The sequence below is a fragment of the Sinocyclocheilus grahami genome, unplaced genomic scaffold, assembly GCF_001515645.1.
Source record: "Sinocyclocheilus grahami isolate Dianchi unplaced genomic scaffold, SAMN03320097.WGS_v1.1 scaffold206.1, whole genome shotgun sequence".
In the NCBI taxonomy this organism is placed as follows: domain Eukaryota; kingdom Metazoa; phylum Chordata; class Actinopteri; order Cypriniformes; family Cyprinidae; genus Sinocyclocheilus; species Sinocyclocheilus grahami.
Genome location: NW_015505385.1, coordinates 796,684 through 807,453, shown reverse-complemented (window position 1 = coordinate 807,453; position 10,770 = coordinate 796,684). Strand labels below are relative to the sequence as shown.

The following is a 10,770-nucleotide window of genomic DNA, read 5'->3' as shown; positions in this document are numbered from 1 at the left end:
ACACACACATACATACATACATACATACACACACACATACATACACACACACACACACACACACACACACACACAGACACACATACATACACACACACACACACACATACATACATACATACACACACACACACACACACACACACAGTCTGTTTAACAATCCTTGTAGGGACTCTTCATAGGTGTAATGGTTTTTATAATGTACAAACCATATTTTCTATTGCCCTACACCTAAACCTCCCTATATATATATATATATATATATATATATATATATATTAGTTTGCCTCTAACTGAAATACTTTCTCCAAATCCAGAAAGTAACCCAACAAATGAACGTTTATAATGAAAAGCGATTCATTAAAAAATAAACCAATGTTGTTCTACAAATTGTAGGTGATCGCTCAGTGGTAGAGCATTGCGTTAGCAGCGCAAAAGGTCGTGGGTTCAGTTCTCAGGGAACACACATACTGGTAAAAAATGTATAGCCTGAATGCACTGTAAGTCGCTTTGGATAAAAGCATCTGCTAAATACACAAATTAAAATTAAATAAATTAAATGAAAAATAAAAGTTTTTGTTGGCATAATATGTGTGCGTGTTCTGTGTATATTTATTATGTATATGTATAAATACACACACATACAGTATATATTTTGAAAATGTTTACATGTATTTACATGTCTCTATTTATATTCATACAATTTATATTATAAATAAATATTTAATAAAGAAACATAACCTATTTTTCTCAAATATGTACATGCATGCGTGTGTATTTATAAATACATAATAAATATACACAGTACACACACATATATTATGTAAACAAAACCTTTATTTTGGATGTGATTAGATTACCATATAAATAAATAAACAAACACTGGCACATGCCAAAGTAGAAATTTAAAGTGTTTGACTTTACAGTACTTAAAGGTAGAAGGTCTTTAAATTCCAACATTTTATGAAGATTATTCTAAGAAGAAGCAAAAGCCTTCTTTCCAAACTCAGTCATCATATTTGGGACCTGACTAACTGAAAGTAGACTAGGCTCTAATACGAATTTGATTGAATATTAGCATAACCTGCAAAATATGAAAGCAAGAAACTGATTTTACAAAGTTGAACCAATGAAACTGCCAAGAGAGAGTCATTTACCATCTGCATACAGATTACAACGAGCTACACACAGTAATTACTTTAATCACACCATGGTAAACTATGAAGCATCTGCCAAGATCAAACACCAGCATACCTGAATAAAATGTCACGGAAGTCTAGAAAAGTAGGAGCAACTCGTTTCTAATTAGCAACCAAAAATATATAATTCTTATTCAGTTTTGTAGCTCAGTATGCTCTTTAAAAGGTAAACTGTCGTCAAGTACAAACATATTTAAATGTTGAAACACTGTCGATCTCTGCACCCCGAGCAGAGCAATAAAATTATGCTAGACGACTGAGGATTGAGTATCATTATATAAGTTCTCATTATGTACGAACTTATAATGACTCAAATGTCTGGAACATGGGGGCTGAAAAAAAACATTTAAACCCTTTATTAGTTTGCTGGATTTTCAATTCCAATCTACAAAACATGCATATTTGATATCATGGAAATTATATTTTTCCGTCTTCAATGCAAGACAATTTTTCACAGCCCTTCAGGCGAACTGATGTTTCTGAACATTTGATAAGGATTCGGCAAACCTGGTGTTGCATTCAAACACTGCAGATAATCAAAACTGGACAGTGTAAATAACTCTGGATCACTGATTTTTTTTTTAAAACAACAACAAAAAAACATTCTCTTTTTTTAGCCTTACTGACCGTTTTCCAGAACAATAAAGCACATAACGTGCTCCTGCCTGCCCTCACTGAATGAATATTTCATTGTGTAAAGAGAAAGAGATGTGATGCAAGCACACCATGAGAACGTACGGCAAAAAGGGGAAGAAATGATAGATATATAAAGCAAAGAAGGAAGGTTAAAAAAAAAGGGTTGAGGGTTTCTTACCCCTGCAGCAAATCCCAGACTGCCATCCAAGACCCGCTTCTGTGAGGAAAAAAAGAAAGATTCACTGTAAAATAAAAAATAAATAATAATAACTGACAGCCGTGGTTGCCAGAAATTTTCCATAACAATACAGTACCAACAGTTTTACAGACTGAACTTAAATTTACAGTAGAACTTGTATATTTTGTTAACTGATATAATGTTAATATACCAACCTTCAGTGAAATACAAAACACGCAACACTAAAATAATGCAATAAATATTCATTTAACAACATAATGTTAAATAAAATCCTAAAGCACATAAGTGTTATCCACAAACTAAGAAAAAGCATCATTACTTATCTTTATTTAAAAAAAACATCAAATGCGAGCTTTGACAGTTTTTTACTGTAAATTATAAGGTAACATTCTTTTTCACTTCCAAAAATCTTACACTTAACAGTATTTTACTCTAAAATTACATGAAATATGCTGCTAGATAACATTTTTTACTTTATACAGTAAGAGAACTTACTTAACCAAGTTTTTACCACCGCATTTTTATAGTTGTTTACTAATAAAATTACAGTTATACACTAAAATCTGCACACGTTTCATTCCCCTTGACTCATCTCAAAATAAAAATCAGAACTTTTATAGTGTGGAAAATAAATACTATGCAAGTCTACCAGCAACTATCCCTTTAGCTTTCATTATATGGAAAAGAGTCACGTGCATTCTGCATAATATCTTCTTCTGTGCACATGATGCATATAATGACAGAATCTCTTTAAGTGTCTCTCTATATTGAAACACTGACTGATGTAATCCAGCTGAAGTAACCCGTCTCACCTGTCCGCTGGAGAAGACGAAGACGAGAGCGGCTCCAGCTGCGGTGAGGCCCCAGGTGAACAGGGTCCCCAGCAGGGCCTGAAGCACAGGACTGACGCCTGCAATCATGGTGCCTGTGCAAATCAAACACAGTTTATTCCTCACACAGACGTGCGTGTGAACCAAATCCTGTTTATCCAGGATATCTGCAAACACTGAGCTCTGTGCATTAAAACCATTATGTTTATTTACAGGTGGTTCACTTAATGACAAGCTCACCGTATATAGTTCAGAATTACTCTGCCACATTTGTGTCCCTGCAGCACAAAAGCAGTGTTAAGTCGCTGGGGGATATTTGTAGCAATAGCCAACAATACATTGTATGGGTCACAATTATACATTTCTCTTTTATGCCAAAAATCATTAGGATATTAAGTAAAGATCATGTTCCATGAAGATATTTTGTAAATGTCCTACCGTAAATATATCAAAACTTAATGTTTGATTAGTAATATGCATTGCTAAGAACTTCAAAAATCATTAGGATATTAAGTAAAGATCATGTTCCTTGAAGATATTTTGTACATTTCCTACCGTAAATATATCAAAACTTAATTTTTGATTAGTAATATGCATTGCTAAGAACTTCATTTGAACAACTTTAAAGATGATTTTCTCAATATTTAGATTTTTTTTTTAATGCACCCTCAGATTCCAGATTTTCAAATAGTTGTATCTCAGCCAAATATTGTCCGATCCTAACAAACCATACATCAATGGAAAGATGTATTCAGCTTTCAGATTATGCACAAATCACAATTTCCAAAAATTGACCCTTATGACTGGTTTTGTGCTCCAGGGTCACAACATATGTGAACTATCTGTCAGTTCTGAGTGAGTGCAACATCTGTCATTATGCATTAATCAAACAATTAAACCTATTAACTAGTACTGCAGTTCCTTGCTATCGAAACAGTGTTTATTAGCAGCTGAATCACTCATAAATGATCAAATAAAGCAAATGCAGCGCTATTTAATGAAATAACAGAGTGAAAGACTCCTGCAAAGCTTGCCCATCGTCAATTTCTGTTGCATTTAAACATTCCAGTATTTCAGAAACACAAAATAAACGCGTCGCTAACAGATTTGTGCTTTTTTGCGCTTGATTTCATTCATTTTTCTGCCGCGGAACACACAACACACTACTGAATAAGTTAGTACTTACTGTTTGTTTACAGACACCAACTGAACAGCTTCACTTCCTGCTTCCCTGTGTACACGTGTCTGTGTTACTGCCGAAGCCCCGCCCCCCTCGAGCTCCTATTGGTTCGTTTCACACGCACCGGCGATTTAAAGGGACCGCGTCAGCTACGTTCCAACAGGTTAGCGCATGAAGAATGTTGTGAACTTTAATAGATTAGAAAGAAACTTCACTAGTTATATCTTTTTCTCCATGCAAAATTAATCTGGAAGCATTTGGAAACTTATTAGGAGAAAATAATAAATAATAAAAATAAATAATTATAAATACATACAAATTATAAATATAATGTACTTCTTGATATGGTGACCTGCTGCTGCATATACTGCAAAACATAATGATAACATAAAAAAATCGATTATTTGCGTACGTTTTGTAATAAAATACTATTGCAGTCTTTTCACTCGGTAGCAGTTTCTGAGTGAACATTGTTTAAAAGTTAAAAAAATTTAAAAGTTCAGCTAGTCTATACAGAATAATAATAATACTAAGAACAGAATAATAAATCAAATAAAAAAATTATAAATAAAATTAAAATAATAATATATAAATAGCCTAATAATTATTATAAATAAAATTAAATAATAATACAATTATTGAATTATTAATTTCAATTTTATGAATTTTAATTTTATATTTTTTTTCATTATTCCCTGCGCCCCTGACTGTATTATTCTGTATAGGTAATAGCATGAGCTCTGATACTTTCACGCTGCTTTATATTCAAGTGACCTGAGTTTGAACCCCGTTCATGATACAATTATAAAATGTAATACTTTTTATATTGCATTATTTCTCTAATCAACCTTTTCTTATCTCTAGTCCGTTATCTTTTTATCTTTGTCATGTGCATTCTTTAATTAGCTCCTTTATATTTGCTCTCTCATTTTATCTCTCATCTCTTTTCTCATTTATTTGCTCTAATGTCTTGTTTGATAAGGACGGCTTTCTTAGAAATGCATCTGGTGATGTATCCTGTGCTGCTTCTGGTCTCCTTTACGGTGAGCAGACTGTGGTTTCTTTCATGACACGAAGCATATCTGATGTATGTTCGTCTTTGAGAATCAGGGCTGTTCGTTGAAGTTTGACGTTTTTAAAATAGGACCACAAACTGAAATATTAAAACGACTTCCGTCACATAGAACATGCCTATATTATTTTTATTGTGGCAGATAGATTATGCTGGATTTCTCTTTAGGAACTGTTACCAGAAAAATGGGAAAAATGGGGAAAAAAATAAAGCATCACTGAACTTCACAGGTGATTCACTGAGGCCATGTGCATTTGAGATTTGTAATTCGGCTTAAGATGAACGATAAGCCATAAGAAATTAGATCAGAGAACAGAGATGAAAGACAAAAGGGGAATAATTTCAGTAAAACTGAAAACAGAAATAATGGAACTAATTAAAGAAGACACATGCAAATGAAAGACAAAGGAACAAAGAGATGCACAGATGAGACCAGAAACACGCATTAAAAGGTTTTTGGAGGAAACGTGAATCATATCCTAGTTCTTCTTTCCCAAACAGTTACAATTCTTAGAAACCAAAGCATGCTATTTGTAAAACCGGTATGTTCCTTGTTAAGAGATGCAAGAAAACTCAAGCCCAGAAGAGTGAAACCAAATGCCGACTGATTTATTGGAGAGCTCTGGATACCTGTCCTCAAGTCACCCGAGGCCCTTTAAACCTCTAAATAAGCTCAAAGCATTTCTACGTTTACAGTAACACGCCAATGGAAAGTTGCAAATTCTAGGAATGATTTCATGGAATTGGGAGTAGAGCGAAAATCTCCAAAACAATCTGCATATTGCATAAAGACATATCTACTACCAAAACTGTGCTTGTCAGTGAGGTGAGTATATAGCCCACTATATAAGCATCACCTCCCTCAGTTACTGCTATCCTGGGAAGCTCACTGTGAGAATTGTGGCATTCCAACTATGCATGTCAGAGGAGGAACAGGACTAAGGTGATCGCTCATTACTCTTGCCCTTTTATCTGCAACCGCTTCCACCCACCGAGGCCTTGTACGTGATAAATGATGCACTGACCAACAATCGGCGAGAAATATAAACACTGAAGGGGGGAACGCAGCACATTAAAACAAGCAGAGGGAGACAGGCCAGATTCATCACTCATCCTTTGGGGACGTATTTGGAAAGTGGGTGGCCCAGAGGGGAAGTTGGGGGTTGATCGGCTCGGATTGACCCCCCACTGAACTGCGAGGAAAGGGAGGAAACAGAGGGGTGGAGAGAAGGAGGAAAATGAGAGCAAGGGAGTGTGAAAGAAAGAGGCTGGATGGACCTTCTGACAAGGGTGTTTAGTTATGAAAACAAAAGTATTGTAACAGATGGCACCCTGGAAACCTCTTAACGGCGGATTGGAACGAGCCGGCGCAGCTTATCGGAGTCAACGGATGACTTTAGACACACACACACACACACACACACTGGGCGCTGCTGGGGGGATATATAAGATCTCACTAGGAGGGTCAAACACCCACTAGATTTCTGCTTTGGAGTCTAGATCTTTCAACAAATATCCTACCAATCAGGACTTTTGGGTGAAGCTTGTTTTTCCTCCAAGCTTATGCTGAAATATCTTCAAAGACCAACTGGGGAAGTTCTCGAGATGGGAAAATAAACCAGCTTCAAGGACAAGGTGGATGCAAACCTGTGGAGATCAAGAACAAATTTTGGCAAGATCTGATACATGTGAACTTGCAAGGACTACAAACTGTTTTTGACCAGAACATTAGTCAAGTTCTAATACGACTGAACTTCTGCAAGGACTACAAACCATTTTCTTCCAGAAATTTTGGCAAGTTCAAATACATTTGAACTTCTGCAAGGATTACAAACCATATTTTTCCCAAAATTTCAGCAAGTTACAATATTTAATTAAAACTTCTCCTGCAAGGACTCCAAACCATTTTTGACCAGAAATTTTGTCAAGATCTATCACATTTGAACTTCTCCTGCGACGACTACACAAACCATTTTTGAAATTTCATCAAGATCTAATACAGCTGATCTTCTCCTCCAAGAACTACAAACGAACTGGTTTCTGACCAGAAATGGAAACCTCGAAACCTTTGAGAATGTTTTACGACAACGTGTCGATCGTAGATCTGGACAGCGCTGCAATAAACAACATCTACATTCGGGAGGACTTCGATGCTTTCAGCGTCACCATGGCCGTCTTGTAGCTTCAAGGACAAGGTGGATGCAAACCTGTGGAGATCAAGAACAAATTTTGGCAAGATCTGATACATGTGAACTTGCAAGGACTACAAACTGTTTTTGACCAGAACATTAGTCAAGTTCTAATACGACTGAACTTCTGCAAGGACTACAAACCATTTTCTTCCAGAAATTTTGGCAAGTTCAAATACATTTGAACTTCTGCAAGGATTACAAACCATATTTTTCCAAAAATTTCAGCAAGTTACAATATTTAATTAAAACTTCTCCTGCAAGGACTCCAAACCATTTTTGACCAGAAATTTTGTCAAGATCTATCACATTTGAACTTCTCCTGCGACGACTACACAAACCATTTTTGAAATTTCATCAAGATCTAATACAGCTGATCTTCTCCTCCAAGGACTACAAACGAACTGGTTTCCGAGAAGTTGAAGTTCCTCAAAAGAACAAGTTTTCAGATTAAAGTTTAAGGAGAAACAAACGTGCATTCAATTTGAGCAGTTTCTGCTTCAAATGTAGAAATGTATAACCACTTGCAGATAAAAAACAAATCTATCATCTACTTTTTAGTTTGACTCAGGTTTGTTTTTATATTTTGACAGCTTGAAGGCTTGCAACTGAGAAATGCTTAAGAAAATGGTCCACAACACTTCTTTGTCTCACATCTGGCCTACATTTGAAATGCTATAAACGTGTTGTTTTTTGCAGCAGTTTTAGGTGCAATACAAGCCTATAACATACCTTTCCTTATTCAGTATTCATGACTAAAGGGGAACCTGGTATAGCATAAAACTTTTCTCATCAAAATAAGGGTACGAACATGTATACATGCATAAATGCATACTCACACTTTTCTTAAAATGACCATTGTTGCCTGTCATCCTGTTAAAAATAAGTAAATAAATATGCATACATCTATTAGACAGGACTTGGTGGGAGACAGTATACTTAGAACACTTAAAATGCTTCATTCCCATGTGCAAATGTCAAAGACGTGTATCCCATGGCTCCATGACGAATTTGTTTTCATGACGATTGTCAAAAATGTATACCTCTGACATAAAACAGACGCGATCTAAGCTCATCAAATCTTCCACACACACAAAAAAAATTTTTGATATAAAATTAGAAGGTTAGCAATAGCTCTCACGCACATTATGTACCAAAACAATTTTAAATAACATCTCTCAGGAGGTTATGGGATCACGTCCCTCATTACTCTGACCAAAGGGCAGCATCTATATTGTGTCATAAGAAAATTACTAACTCCGAATCAGTATTAAAAATATGAAATACAAATGAAATAACTCGCATGACATAAGAATATAGCAAATATAATTTTTTTTATTATTAGTATTAGCAACTCTAATTTAAATGCATGTTGACAAATTTAATTTGATTCACAGTCCTGGTTCTGTATTTTTGAGTCATTCCTGTCCAGAAACTTTTCACTTTAACCCTGCCATTATATATCCAGTTGATAGTTCAACATACTCTAGTTAACACTACATTTGACCATTTTTAAACAACAAAACCGCTAGTTCAGCCGTCACTTGTCTGTCACTGATGACCCGGACTGTCTAAAAGGTTTCATTTATCGTTCCCCAACCTTTGGCTTTGCGCCTCAGAAAACATCCTTTTAAACTCCTAGCTTGGCTATTTGACTATAATCATCTATCATCAGTAGTTATCACTGCATGCACTGACAAAAGCTCTTAATTGGACCCTTGGGCATCACATGTCCGGTGCAGGCCTATAATGTATAGGTTTGTGACATATCAGGAAAATAATGAATAGTTTAGTTATCCCGAGACACTTATTCAAGAGCCATATGCAGTTTATTAAAACTACACAAGTAACAAACTGCCTCATTTTGCATTCATCTTCTAAACAACAAATTGACAATAAAAAGCTGATGTGACTCAAACCAATTTCTTAACGACTCTCTGACAATCAAACATGTTCTTAAAAAGCTAAGGAAGGATGTAGTCTATTTAGCTTTTATACTTACAGACATTGTGAACAATGGAAATGTTAAATGAACACTCACTCGTTTTAATTGATCCAGTGGCGTTGCGATGCGGTTTTCCGATTAGCCTAGTGTCCAAAGCTTGGTATTTGAAGATTAAACATGTTTCTCTTAACAAATAATGTCTCATTAGGTTTACTTATCAGTGAATAAAGTCATGATAGACCCGGCTGCACTCCTTTCAAACTGTTTTTCTATGTAAACAGGCGCGATACGGACATTTTTGGAATAAAATGGCATTAATTGGAAATTTTTTTTACCATTTTATGTATCTTAAATAAAAACTATTAATATTCTAATATTTCACATCATTTAAAGTGCACCTATTATGGGTAATGAAAGGTTCATATATTGGTTTTGGGAGTCCCCAACAACAGATTGACATGCACGCAAGGTCACAAAACACTTTCATTGTCTTATAATATGCATTTATTTTTACCTTATTTGCTCAACGACTCCCAAATTATTCGTTTAGCGATTCATTTTTCCAAACCCCTCCTCTGCGTGACACTAATCTGTGGTGATTGTTCTCATTTTCATGTCATCTCGCCTGTAATGCCTGAAAAAGCAGTGTTTGTGAACACAGTGCTGCTTTGTGTACAGCAATATGCAAATGTTTCATGTTGACGTCAACATGGGATTCGTTTTAAAAACGACTCATTTCAATGATTCAGAGTCGACTCTTTCTTTTGAGAAACTTTATACACGGTGCACGTTCAGATTTAAAACTTTGCAGGATGTTTTCATTCACTTAAGCGGTGTACACACTGCATGAAAGGCCATTTTCAGAAATCCATAATAGGGGCACTTTAAATAATTCAACAAAATTTACATTTACACATTTCAGATTAATAAATGTTTGCCTGGGATAAGCTAAAACATTCAAATATATAAATGCAAGTTGAAAAGTATAAAAAATAAATGACGAAGGCATGGTAAAAAGTTTCCAATACAGTTTTAATGAAACCTTCACATAACAAAAAGAAAAAAAGTTGAAATCTGTTTTAAATAAAAATCAGCAACTGGGACATAAAAGTGCCCAAAGTTAAAGAAACACGGAAATGCTTTGCTTTCTCATCACTAATGCATAATCCTCTCTCCTTCAACCACACGCCGTCCTAACAACCCTGTCAGATCTTCCCATTGCTACTTTGTCAGCTTGAAAACAATGGATTTCCTCTCACTGTTGCCCTTTTCTTGAAACCTGAATTTCATTTAAAACAGCAATGCAAATATCCATTTGGTTAGAGCTTCATAACACTTTGATACCCAAAGTTTGAAAATAAATGGCTCACTATTTCAAACACTTATCAGATATACTGGATACTTTCTGTTTCCATACACATTTCAGTTAAATCGTTCATCATTTTGACTTATTTTACCCTTTATTCAAGCTGCGTCAGTTTATTGTCATTGCCACCGTTTACCTTTCATCAAGGCTTTTC

At 35.2% G+C, this 10,770-nt stretch overlaps 1 protein-coding gene across 1 annotated transcript in view; it reads right to left on the bottom strand.

Moving 5' to 3' along the window:
- Positions 1 to 4,125, bottom strand: part of LOC107595643 (zinc transporter ZIP11) — a 94,887-nt gene extending 90,762 nt beyond the window's left edge. Inside the window, exons 1-3 of the mRNA XM_016286123.1 lie at positions 4,051 to 4,125; positions 2,847 to 2,959; positions 2,014 to 2,052 (exon numbers count right to left, since the gene is read on the bottom strand). Coding sequence (XP_016141609.1) covers positions 2,014 to 2,052; positions 2,847 to 2,954 — 147 coding nt within the window. The 5' untranslated portion in view covers positions 2,955 to 2,959; positions 4,051 to 4,125. The remainder of the gene's footprint in view (positions 1 to 2,013; positions 2,053 to 2,846; positions 2,960 to 4,050) is intronic.
- Between the last annotated feature and the right edge of the window lie 6,645 nt (positions 4,126 to 10,770).